Source organism: Callorhinus ursinus, unplaced genomic scaffold, assembly GCF_003265705.2.
Source record: "Callorhinus ursinus isolate GAN/ISIS: 27379988/994484 unplaced genomic scaffold, GSC_fseal_2.0 scaffold3, whole genome shotgun sequence".
NCBI classification, from domain to species: domain Eukaryota; kingdom Metazoa; phylum Chordata; class Mammalia; order Carnivora; family Otariidae; genus Callorhinus; species Callorhinus ursinus.
This window is the reverse complement of record NW_027397065.1, coordinates 53,392,485-53,416,775: the sequence shown is the minus strand read 5'-3', so window position 1 is coordinate 53,416,775 and position 24,291 is coordinate 53,392,485. Positions and strand designations below refer to the sequence as shown.

The following is a 24,291-nucleotide window of genomic DNA, read 5'->3' as shown; positions in this document are numbered from 1 at the left end:
AGCCTTCCACAATGCTCCAGGCCCAAGTGTCTCAACCTTTGCCTACACTTTGGTGATGGCATTTAGCAGCTAAGTACCCGCAGATCCTGGGCTGACATCTACTTCTTATTCCTACCACGTAGACATGGAGTGTTCATCATGCTCTAGATTGGATACTATGACCTGCCATCACCTACACGATTTGATCTACAGAACTCTCCTGCAAAACCATTTTACAAACAAGAAAACACTCCTCAGTGGTCGCTCAGCCCGAGAGAGGCCGCGCTGGGATTTGAACCGAGGTCACCTGACTCCACAGCGTGTTATCAACCACCCCACCGCCTACTTGAGAATGCGGGGTGAGGTGCTGGAGCCGATGAGGAGGTGGTGTGGTAGTCTCCTTGAGGACAAGCCCTGTCCCTGACTTACTTCCCCTTGGGGGATGCGCACCGGCGGTGAAGACAGGAAAGGTGTGGTGTGGAGAACAGAAGATCTTTGTGACTCACCAGGTTTTTGAATAACACCGAACTTCTTCATCTTCTGAAAGGAACGAAATGCCAGAATGCTAGCCCTCTGCATCCGCACTATTAGCACAAGTGGTCGGGCTGCTCAGGCGGGCGGTTTTCCACAGACAGACCTCTGTTGTGCTTGCAGGGGGCGGAGGAGGCGGCCACAGGAGGAGACAGCGGCCGGGCCGAGCCACAGTGCCGGCTTTGTTACGCGGCGGGCCGGCCGGATTCAGATCTGTGCCTCAGCGATGAGACCCGTGACGGCACCTCACGCCCTACCCCAGCCATTTGGGAACGGCTTCAGTTTGGACTGTCAGATCCCCGCCGGGTGACTGCTGTCTGCTCTCCCGACACACAACCGGCCGAATTTGAAAGAGAAGCGCAAGCCGAGCTCCGGGAGTCAGGAGGAAGGCTGGCCTCTGAGCGGGTGGCCGGGGCCTCTCACGGTCAAGACCGGGACCGGGAACTCACCGCCATCAGAGCTGTTTGCCGTCTGAAGCCTCAAGTGAGATGAACAAGTAATAAATTGCCATGCTGGTTCTGACTCCTTCATTACAGGAACTTTGAATGGGACCAGGCTACCTGTCTTCTGACCAGCATATTTTCTCCTGCTTTACCTCGTGGGAGACCAAAGCATCATCGAAAGGTTGCTATGGAAAAGGTAGTTACCCACCATCAACTCACGTTTGAGTCATTCAAAAAGCTGGATGAAGCCACCGGCACAGCAGAGACACCCTAGACACTTGGGCTGATTGATTTGTCAACAAATATTTATTGAATTCCTAATTTCCAGGCATTGGTCTAGGCACTAGGAACACAGCAGTGAACAAAACCAGCCCACATCCCTGCCCTCGTGAATTTATATTCCAATGGGAAGAGATATAATACTCAAATTAGTGAAACATATACTATATAGGTGGTGATAAGGGATATGGGGAAAATAAAGTGGGGAAGGGGGGTAGGAGTATAGTGAGGGGTGGGAGAATTTGTTATTTTAAGTAAAGTGGCCAGAATGGGCCTCCAACCTGAAGTAAAGACCTGAAGGACTTAAGTTTTGAGCCATGTGACTACCTAAGGGAAGAACATTCTGGAACACTAATAGCAAGTGCAAAGGCCCTGAGGCCAGAGAGCTTACCTGGCATGTTAGAAGCCCATCAGGGGGCGCCTGGGTGGCTCAGTCGGTTAAGCGACTGCCTTCGGCTCAGGTCATGATCCTGGAGTCCCGGGATCGAGTTCCGCATCGGGCTCCCTGCTCAGCGGGGAGTCTGCTTCTCCCTCTGACCCTCCCCCCCTCTCGTGCTCTCTCTCTCTCTCTCATTCTCTCTCTCAAATAAATAAATAAATAAAATTAAAAAAAAAAAAAAGAAGAAGCCCATCAGGGAGGTAGGATGGGATGGGAGTGGGAATGAGGTGTGGGGGGTAGAGTGTAGAGGTGGTGGTGGTGGAGGCCTGAGCAGGAAGAGATGCCTCCCAGAGGTGGGGGTATCCAGTCATAGAAGGCCATATATAGGCTGTTGTGAGGACTTTGGCTTTTTCTCTGAGTTGGGGAGCCCTGGAGGGTTTGGGCAGAAAAAAAAGCATGATTTACCTCATGTTGTGACAGGGTCACTTTGGTTGATCAATGGCAGAAACAGGGAGACCAGTTAGGAGACTTCCTGATAATCCAGGTGTGATGGGGGCCCACACTAAGGTGGAAGCTTAGGATAGTCAGGTAGAATTTCTTGACGAGGGCACTGTGTCCCCATTGTGGAGCTTAGCAAGCCCAAGAACAGTGTCTTCCTTTGTTTTCTATGCCTCCATGGCTGAGGATTATCCCTTTGATGGGTAACTTATTACTTTGTAGTTAAATGATCTATCTTGCTCTGATTCAAGAGCTATTTGTTCTCCTTAGAGTGACTCTTCTGATCTATTAAATAATGATTTTATAACTCAGCTCTCAGAGAATACTCTTAAGTTCTTAGGGGCCACCTCATCACTGCCCCCAGGTATAGAAGCCTGACTAGAGAGGTCTGACACAGAAAATTGACTTCCAAGGTTTTGGGGACACATACCCATATTTCAGCAGTAGATTGGCCGTCCTGTTACGGCCTGAGAATCTTTTCTTTCTCTTAGTGCAGTTCTGTCTGCCTGGTTGCCATGGTGACTCTCTCTGACCAGTGCTGAGATCTTCAACATAGGGCTTGAGGGCCCAGCAGGTGTCTCTCCATCCACCCTCGGGACCTCATAACTGCCAGCTCAGGATGCTGCCACATGACGTTTGCAAACTGAATGGGCGAGCTTTAGCAGACTGTTCACAATTCCTTTGGATTCCTTTCCCCTTAATGTGCAAACATCTATCTGGTCTCTTGCTCTTTGTGGTTGGGCCTTCCTTGTGCCCTGTGTTCTGCCTGCTGGCGAGGGTGCTTGTGCTGTGCCCTGCAGTTTGTCCTCAGTGAGACTTTTTATTGAAACGTCCTTTTACTCCCATTTGTTGATCTATTTTTTTTTTCAACCATTGTTCGTCTTTTAACAAATAACCTGCAAATGAGTTAAAACTTCAGAGGATTCCTCTGCCAGGCTCTCCTACTTGCAGGTATGGTATTTTTCAACCCTGGCTCTACATTAGCATCAGCTGAGGAACTTTCAAAACTATGAAGTTGCCTGGACCACACTCTAAACCAACTGAATCAGAACCTAGAGAGTGGGACACAGGCTTCAGGATGTTTTAAAAAGCCTCCCCCGCCCACCCCACCCGACGGTTCTGATGCACAACTTTGCTTTCTTTCTTAAAGGCAGTATAAACAGGGCCTAGCACCGGCAGGCTGTGGAGGCTGCTCGTTCTCTAAGGCGCTCAAAGGTTCTCTCTTGTCTCAGGGAGGTTTTATGGAGAGTCAGAGAAAATCAGTGAAGGGACTGAAAGAAGAAAACGTTCATTATATAAAGTCAAATGTCCCATTACCAGAACACATGGCCTGCAATGAACGATGAATTAATATAATTTTAGTCTGTAATCCGTTTGAAAAGCACAATTTTATTTCATTGTATTTTGTATGAATTAAGAGCAGTGATCTGTTAAATATAAATGATTAAAATATACCACGAAATGTTTTCCATTCTTCAATGCATCGAGGTTTTAAAGAACCAGAAGTGGTTCCAGCCTGCCTGGGGCCGAGGGGCTCCTCTGGGGAGTGGCCTGGGCCTGGAGGAATGAGCATGGGGCAGCGACTCCCACGAGCCAGGTCTTCCTTTTCTGGCCCTGAGACTCTGGGCAGATCCCTCCATCCTCTCCTGCAAGGAAGGTTTCATGATTCTATAATGAAGGTGTGGAAACAGGTTCCGAGAACGTAAAACAGCTAATTCTGTAGCATTTTTGAGTTGACTGGTTTTCTCCTGTGCCAGCCCACCCGCACAGCACGCTGGACACCGTGCCAGCCTTTTGCAAGCTGCGTCCTCCGCCAGTAAGGCCTTCCAAGTCGTCTTTGGCTGAACCCCACCCCTCCTCTGGGGCTGGGTTCAGGCTTTTCCTCCTCCTGGCCGCTCTCGCTGTCCCTCCTTCCTACCCTGACTGAGTGAGGTACCCCTCCCTGTGCTCCCGGCACGCCCATGCTTTCCTCTGCCTTGACCTCTCCTGCATTTCATAGAAGTCTCGTGCCTGCTTCTCCTTCTCTACTCAGTCAGCTTCTTTCCTCTGTACCTCCTCCTGGTTAGCACAGTGCTTGGCATATTTATAGATTTATTTTAAGAAAGAAGACTGGGTGACCCAAAGGTACTACCGTCTCCGTGTTGTGTTATATTTGCGATGCATTTACAAGCAGGACAATTTATGAACTGGAATATCTTTGCTATCTATGTTTTCCCACTCTTTTATTTTAAATCGACTGGCAAGCTCTTGCCCAAAGTAGAGAGAGAGGTTACCTCCAAAAGCTCTCTCTTTGGTGAAAGTCTAAAATCTTCTACATCCATGGTGATGACACAATGTTTTATCAGGCTTTTATTGAAGGACTTTAGGTTGCTTACAGATTTTGTCACAAACGATGCTGCTCTGAACATCTGCGGTCATTGTGTCAGTTTCCTACCATTGCTAGAACAAATTATCGCGAACCTGGTGGCTTAAAACAACACAAATTTATAACCTTCCTGTTCTGGAGGTCAGAAATCCAAAACAGATTTTATTGAGCTAAAATCAAGGTGTTGGCAGGCTCTGGAGGGTCTTGGGGCGAATCCTTTTTCTTGCCTCTTTTAGCTTCGAAAGGCAGCTACATCCCTTGGCTTCTGGCTCCCTTCCACCTTAAAAACCGGCAAATGTTGGTTGAATCTTTTCATACTAACATGGAATCACTCCTCCACTGACTCTTCTGCCTTCCTCATCCACATTTTTTTTTAAAAGATTATTTATTTATTTGAGAGAGCGAGAATGAGAGAGAGAGAGCACATGAGAGGGGGGAGGGTCAGAGGGAGAAGCAGACTCCCTGCTGAGCAGGGAGCCCCATGTGGGACTCGATCCCAGGACTCCAGGATCATGACCTGAGCCGAGGGCAGTCGCTTAACCAACTGAGCCACCCAGGCGCCCTCCTCATCCACATTTAAATAACCCTCAGGGTTACATTGGGCCCACCTGGTATATCCAGCAGCATCTTATATTAAGGTCAGCTGATTGGAAGCCTTAAATTCTATCTGCAATCTTTATTACTCCCTGTCATGAACATGACCCACAGCTTCTCAGGTTCTGGGGATTAGGATGTAGACATTTCTAGGGGACCATTACTCAGTTTGCCACAGTCCTATATCTTTGAACATTTGTATGATCATCTCTGTGGAATAAATTAACGAAAGATAAACTTGCAGAGTTGTGGGGAGGGGAAGAATGCACACAAAAAAATTTAACTGCCCGCTTAAAGGTTTCAATTTCTACTATCACTTGTATTCAAGCCCCTATTTCTTCTCACCCTGACCACTTCCGAATATTTTAATGTTTAAAATCTTTGTCAAGGGCACCTGGGTGGCTCAGATGGTTAAGCGTCTGCCTTTGGCTCAGGTCCTGATCCCAGGGCCCTGGGATCGAGTCCCGCATCGGGCTCCCTGCTCCTTGGGAGCCTGCTTCTCCCTCTGCTTCTCTCTCTCTCTCTCTCTCTCTCCCCTCCCCTCTCCTTCTGTCTCTCATGAATAAATAAATAAAATCTTTAAAAAAAATAAAACCTTTGTCAACTCTGCTGTTACAAATCAATTAGTACTACAGAATTTGAAAACTAAACAAATCTGACACGTGTTGACGTTAAGAAGCTGATGGGACACAGAAGTGTCCATGATCCAAAAGTTGATCTTTTTTGCATTGTCTAAGTACCATCAGTTGATGAGTAAAGATGTGGCACAGAAATCAATAGTAAGGGAAATGCCCTATGATAAATACTTTCTTGCTAGCAGTTCATAGATTGATTAATTTATTAATTAGTCTGTTAGTATCTATCATGCTCTTCATGCAGGCCAGCAACCACCTGACCTCTAGGAATTTACAAGCAGTAAAAGGGATAAGTCACAAGTGATGGCAGGTGATTTGAGAATTGACTAGTGTAAAATCCATCCATGCAACTCACATGATCTAACCCATAATGGATCACCTTTATTTTTGACAACTTCACGCTTTTACCTAAGTAGTTGGGAACCATGCAATATTGCAATATAACATACAATTGCCAAAATGTGTCTGAGTGTAAAAATTTGTCACGTCTCAGGGAGTGACCTAAAAAACTGATTATCTGAAATAAGCCAGTCACAAAAAGGCAAATTCCACTCATATGAGGGACCTAGAGTGGTCAAATTCCCCACAAAGAGAAAATAGAACAGTGGTGGCCAGGGGCTGGGGAGAAGGGGAGGCGGGAACCGTTTGATGGGTGGAGCATTTCAGGTTTGCAAGATGAAAAGAGTTCTGGAGTTTGGTTGCACAACAGTGGGACTAAACTGTACACTTAAAAAGGAATGAGATGGCAAATTTTATGTCATCTATGTTTTACCACAATTTAAAGAAAAACCTAAAAACAAAACAAAAACCAAAAACCAATCAGTTATCTACTAAGCAGTCATGGGGAGGAAGTTACCGCAAGCATTTATTGGGTGTCAACTGTGCTGGGCATTTCCAAGCATCAGCTCATTTAATCCTCACAACCACCCCGGGAGGTAGGCATAACTGACACTATGTTGCAGGTGAAGAAACTAAGTAGTTTGCCCAGAGTCACGCAAGCAAACTGGGGTTTGAACCTAATTTGTCTTTCTTCTGCATCCTCATGCCTGACAATTAAAGATTGCATGTGTGAGATGAATGTTATTTCCATCGAGCACCCTCCTAAGTATTCTCTAAAGTAGAAAGGCTCTTATTAAAAATGACACAAGGACACAATTACTTAACTAGGATATAAAATTCCTAGAAACATGTACTGGCTTCTCCAGCTAAGGTTTATCTTACTAAATAATTAGAGCTTTAACTTCCTCCCTCCTGGCCGCCCCCCTTCCCTCTTTTCTCATTCTTTGTTTCTTTCATTATTAATGTCTGCATCATGGTCACACAGAGCAGTACAATCCATGTTGAGGTAACATAATTAAATTTGGTCCTGCCTGTACCATTCTTTCATTCAGAGAAGGCTGGGAAAGATCTGTATGGGACAAAGGACATGCCCCGCCCGTCCCCGCTCTGACACAGGCCCTCGATGATGTCACATACAAAGTCATTTCCTGCTTGGTCCTTATCTGTAATGCCGACCAAATTAATAGCTTTACTTCCTTTACTTGTGTGTAATGGACTTTGGAAATAAAAGTAAAATCACTTCCTATTGGGATTTATACTTAAATCCTTTAAAGTTCACGTACTTGGATGCTTTTTTGTCTCTGGAGACCATGAGGTTGTTTGATGTAGAAAAGGAACAAGCCATGAAATATGCCATGCTGAAATTCAGTGACGGTCCTGGTTTACCTACTGTCCATGCTCTGGTGACTGTCTTTCCAACTCCCAAACCTTCTGAAGATTTGCAAGGAGTAAAACCTGACTCATCCTAGCAGGGAGGTTTTTAAAAGTAATTAAAAAGGGTGGCTGTTGTTATAAAGTGAATCGCCCACGTGGCCCTTGGAAGATGTCCTCTGCAGCACAGGGCAATGACCAGAGAGCACCGGACTTGATATCTCCTTTTGGCAAGAGAAGCTGGAGCTGACTAACCCAAAGGGAAGCCGTGGCATCGAGGGACAAAGCATGCATGTGAAAACGTGAACTGTCAGGCATATCCCCTCAGGGTCCCTGTTGCAAAAGGAGAGATAGTGGCGCCCGAATCTGGGGACCAGGCTGGAATTGAGTAGCCACTACCAAAGGGGTCACCTGAGTTTACATCTGAGTTTACATTTAAATCAGTTATAAATGTCCATATTTAGATGGCTGTATAATCAATAGTCAGCCTTCGCTGAAAACCAGTTGTCTCCTTTACTCCTTTTTATTATTACATCTTCCCTTTGTCCCCCCAAATGTATTCATTCACTGTCAAATGCCAAAACAGGGTGCTTTTTATGCAGAAGATGGAGAGTGACATTTGCTGTGCAGAATTAATGGCCTTGAGAATGAAAATACTCAGTCTACTGACTCTTGACTTTTACATGGAACTTGTGTCTTTATTCTTCCCCTTATCAACAGGAAGCAGATATACAACGGACAGAACCTGATGCAAGGCAACAAGTTTTGAAAGTTATGTATTTTTCTTCAGACTGTGATTATTTTTGGAAGCTTAACATCCAGCTTGGATTTTCCTAAAATGATGTTTTTGTTTCTCTGCTGATAAAATCAATACATGATAAATAATACCTGATAAGTATAGGAAAATATTAGAAAAACAATCGCTACCATTTTTGGAGCAGTTTAACTTTACTAAGTGTGTGGCCCCCTGACCCTGTCGACCCTCAGGCAGCCCTGTGGGGAAGGCATTGACATTACTCCCTTTACCAACAAAGGTGCTCAGGTGCCAAGAGGGAGGGTTGTGTAGGAAAATACGGAGTGGGATTTAAATCTGGGTCTTCGAACTCCAGAGCCTACATTCTTCACAGCAAAGATTCTTTGGTGTTTGTTTCTTATTTATAAATATGGAGGCAGGAAAATGTGGTGTTAGATTTAAACATTCTTTACACCATATGAGTTAGCCTAGTGGTTATGGGGAAAGGAGGGAAGAAAAGGGACCATCTCTCCACTGCCTTGGGGGGCACAGCTTCCAGCTAGGCTCCATCTGACGCTCCCCCTTGTGGGATCTGGCTACTAGGACCTTGCAGGCTGGCCGACCTCTCAAGAGGCCTCTTGAGTCCCTCCTCTACAGTTCCCCTGTGATTTTGTATAGATCTGATTTTTTTTTATATGTCTCTTTCTATTTGAAGTAGCTTGAGTAACTTCTCTTTTCTGTGGCTGAATCCTGACTGATGTGATGTATATATGAGTATATGATTTCTATAATTGGAATCTGATACAAGTTTACAAATTGCTTTTTTTTTTTTAAGATTTTATTTATTTGACAGAGAGAGACACAGCGAGAGAGGGAACACAAGCAGGGGGAGTGGAAGAGGGAGAAATAGGCTTCCCGTGGAGCAGGGAGCCCGATGTGGGGCTGGATCCCAGGGCTCTGGGACCATGATCTGAGCCGAAGGCAGACGCTTAATGACTGAGCCACCCAGGCGCCCCACAAATTGCTTTTTTTCAACTTAATATTTTCTCATGAACATTTTAAAAATTTCAAAATCAAATGTTTGCCAGTAGGGTAATATTCCTTCATATAAATGTAGTATCATTTACTTTCTATTCCTTGGTTAGTGGACATTTAGATTCTCTCCAGATTTTTTACTCATAAATGAGTATTTCTTTGACAGAACGTATTAGTTTTACACTGCTTTCTTAACAAATTAGTACAGACTTGGTGGTGGAAACCACAAACAACATAAACTTATCTTTCAGTTTTGGAGGCCGAAATTCCAAAATGAGCTCACTAGGCTAAAATCAAGGCATTGCCAGGGCTGGAGGCTCTAGGGAAAGATTCGTTTCCTTGCCTTTTCCAGCTTCCTGAAGCTGCCCACATTCCTTGACTCATGGCCCCTTCTATCTTGAAAGCCAGCAATGGCCAGTTGACTCCTTCTTATACTGCATTATGCGAACACTGATTCTTCTGTCCCCCTCTTTTACTTAATAAGGATCCTAGTGATTACACTGGGACCCCCTGGATAATCCTGGATAATCTCTCCTCTCAAATCATCTGATTAGCAACCTCAATTCCCTCTGCAACCTGATTCCCTCCTGCTACATAACATAACATATTCACAGGTTCTAGGAATTAGGACATGTGGGACCATTTGAGGAAACCATTATTCTGCCTATCACACACAGTAATTCTGCTTTGGGGAATCCATCCTTCAAGAAGAATCAGAAATGCAGATAAAGGAACTTTTTAAGGCTTCTGACATGTCAATTGCAACTATACCAACTTATATCCGATTTGCAGGTTTTAAATATTCCCATCTCATTCTCACCATGCTGTTGCTAGCATAAAATATTAGTTTCTCAATATCTTCTTGACAGAGAAGCTTATTAATAAGTATAATACCCTTGTGTGATAGAAAATTCAAAGAGTACAAGAGAGTTCACAGTGGAAAGTAAGACTCCTGCTTGCCTGTATGCTCCAGTCTCCCCCAGAGGCTACCATTAATGCCAGATTTTTATCTATCATTGTAGAGATATTCTGTACATGTATAAACATATGTAAGGATGTGTCACTCCTTTTTACACAAATGATGATATACTGTGCCTATTCTTCTGATCTCCTCATAGGTTTTGGAAATAGGATTGATATGGGTAAATAAGAATAGTATCTCAGATCTAGAAATTCTGTATGTTCTAAAATAGCTACAATTAAGTATGACTTATTTTATTTTAGTGAGTGATGAGCCACATAGAGACCTTCTCATCTTTTACTTAGAAGTATGAGTGCAGGAGCGCATGGGTGGCTCAGTTGGTTAAGCATTTGACTTTTGATTTTGGCTTAGGTCGTGATCTTAGTGTTGTGAGATTGAGCCCTGCTTTGGGCTCTGTACTGGCTGTGGAGCCTGCTTAGGATTCTCTCCCTCTGCCCTTCCCCACAGCTTGCACATGCACACACTTACTTTCTCTCTCTTTAAAAACAAAGCATGAGTGCATTAGGATTCTACTTTTTGTAGATGCAAAATTTCAGTGGGCAAAGGCATATTGAAACAAGTTCAATCTTAGGACAGGCATTTGCAACTCCATCACTGGAGCTGAATGCTGTGTTTACACTATGAAAATGGATGGTGTGTCCTGTAATAAGAAAACAGGAGCTATTTCTAGCTGAGAGAAACTTACAGTGTAATGTATCAAAATGCAGAATAAAGCAGATTTCACTACTATGAATTCATATTTTCATAAAGAATTATACTGTCACCCCATATAATAACCACTTTCTGACACTCTATAGTGGCATTCTCCAACTGTGTTCTGGAAAGTAATAATTTTAGTAGAGAAAAGAAATCTATTAAAGAAATTCAACCAAGCTGCCTTATATTCAAATAATAATCCATCGTAAAACAGAGAGAAAAAAACCTAACAATCAATCACACTAGTAGCAAGAAATGAACACATAGGAATAAACATTCAATACGTATAAAATAAGCTATGAAATTTCATGAGAATATTGAAGAGGGTGAATATACCCATATACACACTAAAATGGGGTGGGATGGGATACGCTGTGGTTCTCAGGAATTGGGAGTGAGAACAAAGGTCACTGGGAAGGAGTTAGAGGGAGATTTTTCTGGCCCAGGAAAGGTTAGTGAGGGTGGAGTGTGAAGCTATCAGAGGTGTATAAACACTGAAGACCAGCCAGAGGGGGTCTCAGAACAGGCAGAGAATATCATATAAATTGTAAAGTAGCTGGGTTTGGGGCTTCCCCCAGACCCAAACTGCCTTGCCTGGGAACTGAAGATGTTTCATTTTGTCAGGGCAATGTGATGGGAAGAACAAAAGGAAGGAGCTCGAAGTTTTTGCCTTTCTTTCCACTGCATGTCTTCCTCTCTAGAAACCAGAGCCACATAAGTAGTTAACTCTACCTGAGTGCCTGCTGATGGGCAAACGGGTACACAGAGGATCACAAATCTAGCAGAAAAGGCTATTGGCTGTTACTAGAGTGATGGCACCTTGGAGGATACACAGAAGGCATCTCACGTTGGTCCAGCAGAGCTCAGAGCACCTTAGCACCTACTTCTTGCCTGGTCTCTTGAGACTCCCTCCACCTGTGTGGAGGCCACTGGGTGCCTTTGTGCCAGGGATCCTTGGCATGGTATGTTCTGTAGAAGCTGGAAGGGGAAGCTGGTCCCTGGGATTGGGAACTTATCTGTGTAATGAGTGCCTTCCTCCCTGATGCACTATTTGCTTTTAAAGTTTCCTTAGAAACCATGCATATAATACTTAACTCATCCTTGGCTCCATCCAGACATTTTTTTGTGGAAGTCACAAGGGCTGTTCTTTTCAACTGTGGCCTTTTGCTTCTCTCTGCTTTCCCTTGGTTTCTAAAGTGTGGCCATTCCAGAGGGCCAAGGCCTCATTTGTCATGCCAAGATTTGTGTTTGTGCTCTTGGCAGGACGTGTTGTTAACCTTTGAATGCTACGTCTCTGAAGGAAAAGGATGTACTCCAGTGACACACTTTACATTAGAAACATTGTTAGCAGGGGCAGACATGACATCGGCAGCGCGCAGGCCCAGTTCCGTGGTTGTGTGAGGGCACCCCTATGCCAAGCCAGGGGAGATGGGTAAACTGTCCCCTTCCCTTGCCAGGGGAGGGAAGCCCCAGCACCCTGTCTCCATCTTCTAGGCCCTCAGGGTTCACTCCCACTTCTCTTCTCCTTTCCTCCTGCTTCCACCCCCCCCACCACATCTCTGCACAACCGTTGCCCTCCCCCATTCCCAAAGAACGGGGTGGTTGTCTGAGCTCTGGGCCTGGCCACCTGAAGAAGGACAGTGCTGGAGAAGTGCCTGAACCTTCTTTTCAGTCACTGCTACTTCCCTATGACCCAGCCCTGAAGAGACTAGACTCAGCTCTGGGATTTGTAGTCACATCGCTAAAACAAGCTCTGATCGCAAAATAATCGGTGTGTTGATTATGGTTACCAAACAGAGACACCTCAACCTTCACCAAGAGTCTATATATATATACATATATATATATACCACATCTTCTTTGTCTATTCATCTACCGAGGGACACTTGGATTGCTTCCATATTTTGGCTCTTGTAAGTAATACTGCCATAAACATAGGGGTGCATATTTCTTTTTGAATAAGTGCTTTCATTTTCTGACACCTCGATTTTGGACTTCTATCCTCCATAACTGTGTGAAAATAAATGTCTGTTTTAAGCCACCACAAAGTACAAAGTACAAAGTGGCTTTGCACTTTGTCCTTTGTCACAACAGTCTCAGGAAATGAACACAGTTACCCATATCCATATAGATCTCATTGTCATTTCATAGTTGTACAAAGTAACCATTTAATGTTTAATCATCACTGATTTAATCAATCTTAAATAGATCTAAGGAATTTAGCCCAATAATCAGCATGAAATTATATTCTATGCAATTAAGTGGGTGACTCATAGCCTCCCTTTCTTTTCCCCATAGGGCCAGCAAGGTTAGCACAGAGTTGGCATTCAAAAAATATCAATGAACTTGTTACCACCCCCAAGAGAGTGTCAGAAAATAGGAAGTCTGATCACCTATAAGCATTATATTAAAGGATTCCAAATATTAAGGATTTTCAGAAAGTCCTGTCACTTCTGGAAACCTGCTTGGTCAGGTGACCTGAGCAACAGGTAAAAAACTTCAACCTGAGAGAATGTTCCCATAAAGCATCAAGTATTTTAAAGTGAAAGTGGTTATAGTACAAAAACGTTAAAACCCATTGTTGTGTACAGATGGGATACTTCCAGGTCCCCGGCCAAAAAAGGAGTTTTAAACATCAAAGCCCCTTTGCCAAATGTTAAGAAATGATTCAGAAATGTCAGCCTGGCAGACGACTACGGAAACCTACCCCGTGCATTATAGACCTTTCCTGCTGTTCCTTTATGACTTCTGGGTTGGATGAGGCCTCCGGTGTTTTCCTTCTCAAGTTCAACTCTCTGTTTCTTGGCCCCATTTGTGACTTCCTGGACACAGAGGGAAGACATGGGGTAAATCTGGAAAGGAACCATGGGTCTCCTCCCTCTCCCTCGTGGGGCCAACTCAGAGGAACAGGCCGAGTGGCCAACTCGGGAAGTGATGAGGCTGCAAGCCCTTCCAGTCTCGTGGTTTCTTTCCTCTACAGACCAGGAGTCTTCTCAAAAAGGGCCTACAGAAAATCAAATCAAATCAAATCAAGCCCGTTTTAATTCTAAGGCGCTTGGCAGTGTGTTTGCCATTTCCAGGGGATCTTTAGCTGCTCTGAGCACAACAGACTGGATGACTAAAGTGCAACAAGAGTCCTTAGTTCTTATATCAGCCCCAAAATCCAAACAAAGTTGTGGCTCCCTCAATCCCCATCCACTTCATTAGAGTGGCATGTGAACTTGAAACTATGGCTGAACAAGGCATGGATCGTCTCCTTCCTCCCAACAGAGCCATGGCAGCTTTATTTGGTGTGGAGCAAGTAGCTGTGTGGTTCTACACGAGGACTGGATTCTGAGCTTAGTTCGAACCTCAGCCCTCTAACTCCATCAATTCCTACCCATGATACCCTGGCAAGTCATTTATCCACAGAAAGCATTTCCTGTGTCACAGGATTAGGATGAGGATGAGGAAGACAGATGTTTCGTGAACGCATACCAAAATATCCCCCCCACCCCCGACGCACACACCTGCCCCTCTGCCCACCTGCTCCAGCAATTGGCAGGAGAAAGCATCAGAGGTGATGCGTCCTGGAAAGTGCACACTGAAGCCAACTCATGGGAACAGAGCAGAGTCCCAAGCCTAGGACTTTTGCTTTTGGTAGGACTCATTTTTATTGAGGACAACATTGGAGCCCAGAGAGATTAAGCAACTTGTCCACAGTCACACAGCTGGTTTCTGGCAGAGCTCGGATCAGTACTGAAGCCTCTGCTGTTCTTTCGGGGACATCCAGCCGAAGGAAGTAACTCAGGAGGAAGGGACGTAAGAGACTATATAGGGATGTAAATGTAGGGATGGAGCGGCATCCGGTAAGAGCTGAGGGCTTGGCCGATCTGAAACCTTGCGAAAAACTGAGCAAAGGTGGCTGAAGCTCTGGAAAGGTCAGGGTAGGACTGAGAGTCGTTTCCTTCCAACCGGTTCTCAGCTGCACGTGCAGGACCTGAGCCAGTTGCTACAATGCTGTGTGTGGTTGTTGGAACTCCTTCTAGAGGAAGAACTGAAAGAACACAAACTTCTAGAGCCCACAGTGTGAAAAAGTAAACTAGGTCAGATCCAAGGCTGACACAAAGCAAGAAGGACGCCACAGATTTGCAAGTTCGGTTGCTCATCATTACACAAAAAGGCCATTTTCTCCCAGGCTGGCTGGGCCGCACCTCCCTCCCATCTAGAATCATAGCTCTTCAGGAAGGGGATCGATCTGTAGCTGTGGAAAATTCTGGGCAAATCAATGCGCTATTTCTAGATGTCAGGTGAGCTCCAGGACTCACAAGTCTTCACTCTAAGCCCATTAATCAAGTCTGATGACTTAATTTACTGTTGAAACAAACATGTCAGTTGTAATGTGATACATTACAAACATCTCTGCTTCCCAAATGTCAGGGGAGTTACTGCCAGGGAAGAAAGGAGAATTAAGCCCTTCTCCAAACAAAGACATTCTCCCTTTGTATAACCAGAGACAGGAGATAGGATCTGAGTGTGTATTCACTGGCTTCTGAGCTGGAGATGCCAATCATTTCTTCCCTGCCCCCCAAAACTTGCAGCAGAGGCCCCAGAAACTGCTCCCCTACCTCCAAATGTAGCAGCTGGCCAGCCCTTGCCGAATCCTTCCGACTTTCCAGCCGTGTACTTGCGGATAGGAAGCCATGATCAGTTAGCTAGAGGCTATGTCGACCCAGGAGCTGAAGCTGCCGTTGTGAGCCGCCATTTTTGGCTTGATCCCTGGAGAACCTGAAATGACTCACAGGTGCAGCAGCAGTGAGAAGCCCCAGTGCTCCAGGGAGAGAGACAGTGATGGAGACAGTAGGTGACCTGGTTCCAGATACTTTCCTGTTGTCTTCATGTGGCCTCCTATACTTCCTCTGTCGATTAGAAAGGAAAATTAATCAAAGATGGGGAAGAATCTTAGTATGTTCCCAGGAGGACTTGCAAGGCAAGGTCCTGGGGAAGGTGTGGCTGGCCTTAGGAATATTGCAGGGTGCATTTTCCTCCCTTTTAAGGATTTTTTTTTCTTGAAAAACAAATAGTAGTTTCTAAATATAGGAGTTGAATAAAAGAAATATATTTTCCTTAGGAACAAGATGTTTTTTGCATCTGCCAGATGGACCCAATAGTCATTTGTCAGTAATGCATTTGTTTTCCTCATGTAGACATTTAATCATTTAATGAGTACATACAGGCTGGCTCAGGTAACACTGGCCGGAACACATGTACGCGAGCACGCGCTTGCGCGCGCGCACACACGCACGCACGCGCTTGCGCACGTAGTTCCAAGGGAGGCATTTGCCTGATGGAGATTATAAAGCTGGTTAATAAAATAAAAAGCATTTACAGGACAGCTTTTCAAAGTCCAGCCTTAACAGATACTATGCCTCTGTCATTTCCCCTCATAAGACCTAGATTTACATCTGTGTTTTAGATAGACTTTTGAAGGGTTGCCACATTTAGCAGAAGGTCTTGAAAGGTTTGTTTTGATGGCACTTTAAAAAAAAGTTGGAATTTGTGGATTAAGAAAGAGATGGGCTAATTGACTTCTCAGGGGGACTGCATTCTCTCTCTCGTTTTTTGTTAGATGCTTACTCTTGCAATTTATGATTCCTGTTCATGATTTTAAAGCTCCTAAGAGCCAAGCAGTTCTAGCCCTAACTTACTTAATTCATTCACTAGGTAGGTCAAATACATCCCTTCTATTTGGCTAAAGACTGGGCAGTGGTGTTTTAAAGTGTACTAAGATTTCAAGTTATTTTAAGTTTTATCTCTAAGGCCCCTTGCAAGTGTTGATTTGTCTACAAATTACAAGTGCAGAAAGAAAAAAATGGCCACTTTTTAAATTCTTTCCCCAAAATGTTGATTGCACTCATGCTAAGTACCCATCTGTCTCAGCAGCGTTGAGAAGGGTGAGACACCGGCTCTGAGCACAAGTAACTCACAGCAGAGGCGTTCCGCCGGTAAGAGCAGGATGTGTTTCTTGGGGCAATTCTCACAGTAGGACATAGCTCAGGACTTTTGCCCTTTGCTTTGGAGGAAACTTTGCTTAGAAGTAAGCATGGTTGGTCTAAGTGGTGTGAAATGGGGGCCAAGGGTTCCCCAGGGAAGGGCCATTCAGGGGGCTTAATGCAGGAGGTAGGACTCAAAAAGATGCTGAGCAAGCGTTGGGGAGCTAGAAAAATGGAGGGAAGGAAGAAAGGGTCAACTCTTCGGATGGGCCCCATGGGGGCAGAGGCCAATCAAAGAGCACTGTGGGAGATGAGATCAGCTTGTTCCGGCACGTTGTGATGGACCTTTGAATCCCATGGCCCAGGGTCCACCTCTGTTCTCTTCTATATCCTCTTTGTGCTAAGGCGTAACATGAACAAACTCTGAATAAACAAGAGCTGCAGGCCAAGATATATTTGGGAAGACTAATCTGGTTCCACTGTGTGGGAAAGATCAGAATGTGGGAGACACTATAGGTGGGAGACAGGGACCAGTTAGGAGCAATTGTCTAGGAAAGTAACCAGTGCTTTGGGGGAATTCAACTGGGATTGCTGGTTTCAGTCTGGGGTTATAAATTCCAGAACAACACAATGTTGACAGAGAGAGTTAATAGAATAGGACCACGCCCGGGTTCACTTGGGAGGGAATGAGGACAGTGTCTCATCCAGCTTCTGCCTGAGCTCTCTCCTCTGTCCTGTGGGTTTACCCCCTACCCCTGCTCCCAGGGCTCCCTTCTCCTTGCCTTGTTCTGGGGATGGGGGTGCAGACGGAGCTTTTTGCTTCCATCAATCAGCAATCAGCAAGCCTCACTGGCAGCTGACCATTTTGGGGATCTCTGGTCCGGGTGGAGCCTCCCCCAAACCATCCTCCCTATCAAAGTCCTCCACATGGGTGGTGGTGGTTTTATTTAACCCAGTTTCTCTTCAGTTACTATTGCAATGTAGCAAAACATCTAATTGTGCCCATTCATATCTAAAGATGCAAAGCATGCTGTGTTAGGGGACAAACCCAGAGACATGGCCACAATCATTCCACCTGCCGCAGCTGACACGAGCCTGAGCTTGGGGCCCCTGCCAAGGAGGTGGCATTTCTAGCCCTTTGCAGAGCGTCATTCAGGATCTGAGAGCCAAGAAAGCCAACATGTTCAGGTTGCATATGAGAATTTGTCTCTACTTTGGCATAAGGCCTAGGGACAGGGCCTCCCTACAAATGTAAAGTGGAGAACTTCGGAGTAAAACTCAGTTCACGGGTAAAACTCTGCTTTCCTTTAAAGGCTCTGGTCAAACTGAAAAAAAAAAAATAAAAAAAAAAATAAAGGCTCTGGTCATCTTGTTAACAATTAGGAAAGAGAATAGACCCTTGGAAGTAGACCTCCTAATCCTATATCTTTTATTATAGTTCTAAAAATCTCTCAGATGGCAGCAGATGCCTTTGTCCTACATTGAAATTATTTGTGACTAGGTCAGAAGAGTCAGTCTTAGGAAATCACAAGACATCCCATGAGCATTGGCCAGAAGTTAGATACTTTTAATAGCAACATGTTTTTTTAAATTTTGTGTTTATATCATTTTGTTCTAAATGTAGAATCTATTGGGAATTTGGAAAAAAAGAAAAGAAAAGCAAAATATATAACTCACTATCACTGGCTTTAAAAGAAATAATCCAAACTTGGTATTTGGTTGTGGGAGAGAGGGTTAGTAAGGGTGTCTGAGTCCTGTCCAAATCCCACCCACCCTGGAGTGTTTGGTTCTGGTTCCTTCTTTATAAAGATTTTCCTGAGTCAGAACAGCCCAAATTCACCTCTTTCTTTTCTGAACTGTTATAAAAACTAGTCAGTACCATACAATTTAGTTCATTGTTAACTGCCTTGTAGTATATATGCTATTATATGTGCATGTTCCTGTTTTCCCAACCAGATGGCAAGGTACTTTAGAAAGTATGGCTCCTGTTAGGCTTCTCGTTATCTCCTAATAATGGAGCATACTCCTGAGAATATTGTAGGTGTTTGATCAGGACTTCATGAATGGAACATTGAGCATCTAAGTGGGGCTCATTTCAGGAGCCAGATCTGGCTCTGGGTCTGCCCTTTACTGCAGGAGGAGTTCAGGCTCAGCATGGTCCAGGGCTGGACATATGGACAAGGTGTGTTGTGACGATGTCAGTCACTCATTGTTGACAGTCACAAGTAGCCATGAGACATGCTGGTTAGGGACAGTCTGCAAACCTCGGCTTAGCTCTAAATTCTCCCACTTGTTAGCTATGTGGTGTTGGACAAGTTACTTTACTAAACTGTAGTTTCCTTATGTATAAAATGGTAACAAAAATAGTACCACCTACTAGAAGTTTTTTGAGGAAGAAAGTAAGTTATGTAAAACCATATGTCCCACTTCATCCATTGGGTATGTAAGTAATGTAATTCCACCCACATCCTCAGAATATGCCACTTGAGGGCCTACATGTCCAGATTAGGAAAGTTCATCTTCCTATTTCTTCCCTGTGGACCATTTCCAGTGTCAGCCTGGAGACCCAGAAATGCCTACTTAGTGTCAAGGGTCAGTCCTGGATCTTCTCTCCTTGTGTTGGGGTGGGGGATGATAGGGAGAAAGGTAAAGAAGAAAGAAAAAGCTGCATATGGATTCCTTTATGCTACGTCACCACTCTCTCTACCAAAAAGACTCTTAGGAATAAAGAGAGCATTCCTGATGGAGGCAGAGGGATCTCGGAGCGGCTGAAAGGCCTCCAATGTTGGGACTTTGTTCAGGGCTGGCCTGTTGGACTGATTTGGCTGTTGTTTGTCCCTATGGGACAATAAGCAGGAGAGACCTCTTCTCCAACTCAGCAGTGGGAGACAGTGGAGCCTTGATGACGGTTAAGTGAGGTTCATATTTATTCACTGCTAGTGCTCGGCCCAGGGCCGTGAAGGCTGGCTGTAGGAGAATGTTCTAGTGTAGGAGTCAGGCAACCTGTGTCCTAAGACCTTCTAGAGCTACCAGCTGCCTGTTCTGTGGCCTTAGCAAGTCACAGTCTACTTCCGATGTCTCAGCTTTCTGATCAGTCAATGGGATAGATAACGTCTACTTTATCCTCTGTGCAAATTTTTGCGGGACTGCAACCATCACGGGTTGGAGCTTGCGGCGGGAACAGCTATACTTCTTTCTTTCCCCTCCCTCTCCTTGGAGGAGTGGCTCCCAGCGGCTCCCCGGACAGTGTGTACTTGGGTATGAGTGAGTAGCTTGGACTGGTCACCAGAAAGGGCCCTAGAATAGAAGATTAGATTCAGCTGAGTACTGTCAAAAAGGATGAACTGTGGAAACTTCCTGCTATCTATCCACCTATCCATTTATTAAACGCCTATGAATTGAGTATCCAGGGTGTGCCAGGCACCCTGAGGCCCTTTGCATTTCTCCTCTGGGCCTGAATGTTTGCTAGGCTCTAGCAGTGAGAAAGCATGAGGACAATCTTATTTGTTTTTACCCCTTTCTTTGGGCTATCCTGAGAGGCCTTTCTGTCCTAACCATCAACCCAGAACAAATCTACATGGGACCTGAGGGCAGGGGCAGCTTGGCCTGACCAGAGAGCTCTGACCCCCAGTTCTATCCTGTTCGCATCAGCTAGCCTTGCTCCCGCACACTCGGTAACTGGCAGCAGCACTGGGAGGGGCAGGGGGCTTTTAGGATTGACAGGGGACAAGAGATGGCAGATGAAGTTTCACCTGGGGTCACCCTCCCTGCCAGAATTTCCCACTCTGCCTTCTGCTGCTCTTGACCTTTCCCTCACTCTGCTCACTTCCTTCTGACTGATCAGTTGAAACACGGTCAACTTTCCTCTTTCATCTGCTCCAGTCCAGGAGGTCATAAGAATGACATGATTGGGGGAAAAAAATTGCAAATTATTTTTGAAAGAAAAAAGGACACATTGGAAAGTAGGGATTTGGAGACAGATTCGGGGTGTGGCGTGAAGGCCTGTCTGTGGCTTCACACAGGTTCCTCTTCTCTCCATTGTGCTGTTGGAAACCAGCGTTTCTGTTTGATAGACAATAATTTCACATATCCTCCTCACCCCCAGAGCCAGATAGTGCTTTTCAAGTGAGCACAGCTCCTCCAAGCACCACGGCCCTACCAGAATGGCGCTGGCCAGGGCGGAGTCCCGGCAGTGCTAAAGTCTTACGAGATGTTCAGGGCTGGGAGCGGCAGGATTGGAGGGATGATGGAAGTTCCGTAACCCAAGGTAGAAGGCCTGAGGTTGCCGGTCTGGGAATCGTGCAGTCGGCAGACACTCTGGACGCAGGGCCTGAGTGAAGATCAGTAGCCCCGGGACAGAGGGCCGGAGACAGCTGGGAGGGTGGGAGGGAACCCTGGGAAAATGGTCAGGGTCTGGTGGGCCTTGGCAGCCTGTTCATGTTGCAATTCTAGGAGGTTTCTTTCTTATTCTACTTTGCCTCAAACACTGTTGGCTGAAATGAAGAGTGTTCTTTTTTTTTTTTTTTTAAGATTTTTATTTATTTATTTGACAGAGAGAGACAGCGAGAGCAGGGAACACAAGCAGGGGGAGGGTCAGAGGGAGAAGCAGGCTTCCCGCCGAGCAGGGAGCCCGATGCGGGGCTCGTTCCAGGACCCTGGGATCATGACCTGAGCCGAAGGCAGACGCTTAATGACTGAGCCACCTAGGCGCCCCGAAATGAAGAGTGTTCTTAATGGTAAAGGAAACTGGCAGGATTGGGGGAGAAAATTCATGGAAATGGTTCCAGGTGCCAGTTGGGTGTTTCTTACTTGGGTTTTGCTACCCACATTTAGCAACCCATTATTACGGGCAATGTTCATAAATTGCGATATGTCCTGTGTGTAATTTATTTATTTATTTTTTAAATATTTTATTTATGTATTTGAGAGAGAATGAGAGAGAGAGAGAGCACATGAAAGGCGGGAGGGTCAGAGGGAGAAGCAGACTCCCCGCTGAGCAGGAAGCTCGATGCGGGACTCGACCCCCGCACTCCAGGATCATGACCTGAGCCGAAGGCAGTCGCCCAACTGAACCACCCAGGCGCCCCTGTGTGTAATTTATTATATAGAATACAGTTGGTCAAATATATTAGTCACCTGTATATGGCATGTATAATCAGAATTAATTTATTATATAGAATACAGAGTGGTCAAATATATTAGTCACCTGTATATGGCATGTATAATCAGAATTAATTTATTATATAGAATACAGTTGGTCAAATATATTAGTCACCTGTATATGGCATGTATAATCAGAATTAACCAGGCTCAGAGCTTTTTGAAAATCATTTAAATTTCTAATCCAAAGAATGTCACTTAAAATTTTTAAGAAGTCTTGGGATATCAGAATTTGTGTTTTATCTGAACCCAAGACTTAAATTTTAGGTTTGTTTTCTTTTGTTTTTTAGTTGAACCTGCCAGCATGCCTCCAATCCCAGAGACAGATGATGTAATGTAACTGATTTTTCAGCTGTTTGTGCTTCCTTCAGTCCTGGCTCTGGCAGATGCTAGAATCCAGAAACTAAAGGGAAAGGATAAGAGAAAAAGAGTCAGAGATGCCTAGGAGGCACATGTCATGTGAGCCTCACTGGCCATTTTCACTACTCCATACTCATCAGGTGGAATCTACAGAGTTCAACCGAGAAAACCGAACTAAAAGCAAAGAAAGGGGATTTATTTCAACATAACAAGAGCTTATTGAGTGCCTTCAATATGCTAAGTGCTGGGGTCACGCAGATGAATGAGACCTAGCCCTGGCCTCCAGGAGTTTGTGATCTGTGTAAGGACAATAGAAAGTAAAGGAGAGAGGGGCGCCTGGGTGGCTCAGTCGTTAAGCGTCTGCCTTCAGCTCAGGTCATGATCCCGGGGTCCTGGGATTGAGCCCCACATCGGGCTCCCTGCTCAGCGGGAAGCCTGCTTCTCCCTCTCTCACTCCCCCTGCTTGTGTTCACTCTCTCACTGTGTCTCTCTCTGTCAAATAAATAAATAAAATCTTAAAAAAAGAAAAAAAGAAAGTAAAGGAGAAAGAACACTAACAATTACTGATGACCTATTTCATTCATTCATCTGACAAAAACTTTTGAGGGTCCTTATGTGCCAGAAATCATTCTAGGTGCTGGGGATGCAGGGATGGGAAAGATGGATGCAGACCCTGCTCTCATGAAGGTTTCATTCCAGTGAACCAGGTAAACAAACACTTATTAAAAATGCCATACTGATTGTGTTGTGGTTTGTCAAAGAGTTAAACATAGAATTACCATACGAACCAGCAATGCCACCTCTAGGTATATACCGCAAAGAATTGAAAGCAGAGATTCAAACAGATATTTGTGCACCCATGGGCACAGCAGCATTATTCATAATAGCCGATAATGGAAACAACACTGGTGTCTTTGAGGCGTGAATGGATAAACAAAATGTGGTGTCTACACACAATATTCAGTCTTAAAAAGTAATGAAGTTCTGACACCTGCTGCAACATGAATGAACCTTGAAAGCATTACGCTGAGTGGAAAAAGCCAGACACAAAAGGACAAATTATTTTATAATTCCACTTATGTGAGGTACCTAGAACAGGCACATTTCTAGAACCAGAGTGTATAATAGAAGTTATCAGGGAGTAGCGGTGGGTGGGTGAGTAATTGAGAGTTACTGTTTAATGGGGAGAGAGTTTCAGTTTGGGAAGATGAAAAAGCCCCAGAAATGGGTAGTGGTGACGATTGTGCAACACTGAGCACAATGGCTCAATTCTGCTCAATTGGATACTTAAAAATGGTGCAAATGGTAAATTTTATGTTATGTGTATTTTACCACAGTGAACAAACAAAGAAACAAAAAAATGCCATGCTGATAAGTGAAGGAGGGCAGGAGCATGACGAAGTATTGACTTTAGATTACATGGCCAGAGATGGACTTCGAGCAGTTGCCATCTAAGCTAAGATCTGAACATCAGAACTAAGAGCAAGCAAAGGGCGATCAGAAGGAAAAGCATACCTAGAAGAAGAAACTGTTAGAGCAAAGACCAGAAGGTAGAAATAGGCTTGAAGTATTTGAGGAACAAAAAGAAGGCTAGAAGGATGGAAAAAGTGTAAGGGGGTGTGGTCAAAATGGGGACTTTTTGAAGTCAGAATAAAGAGTTTGGGCTTTATTCTACTGTAGTAGGCATTTGTTGGAGGGTTTTAAGCAGGGGGTAACGTGATTTGATTCACAAGATCAAATCATTTGATTCATGGCCACTATGTGGATATTGCAGATATAAGAGGTGAAATGGAAGCTGGAAACCAGTTTGGAAGCTATTTCCATAGTGTGCATGTGCAATAATGGTGCCTGGCCTTAGAGTGAATTTGGGATGTGTTAGGAGGCAGAATTGACAGGACTTACTGATGAACTGAATATGGGGGTATCATGAGGGGAAAGAG

At 44.8% G+C, this 24,291-nt stretch overlaps 1 protein-coding gene across 2 annotated transcripts in view; it reads left to right on the top strand.

Annotated features, from left to right (window-relative positions):
* SNX18 (sorting nexin 18) overlaps positions 1-24,291 on the top strand; it is an 81,301-nt gene that overhangs the window by 34,754 nt on the left and 22,256 nt on the right. The window contains exon 3 of one of the 2 annotated variants that reach the window (XM_073890915.1): positions 123-1,642. The exons of the other annotated variant lie outside the window; for it this stretch is intronic. Within the exon in view, the coding sequence (XP_073747016.1) occupies positions 123-161 (39 nt within the window). The 3' untranslated portion in view covers positions 162-1,642. Of the gene's footprint in view, positions 1-122; positions 1,643-24,291 lie in introns of those variants that run through there. 2 annotated transcript variants of the gene reach the window in all.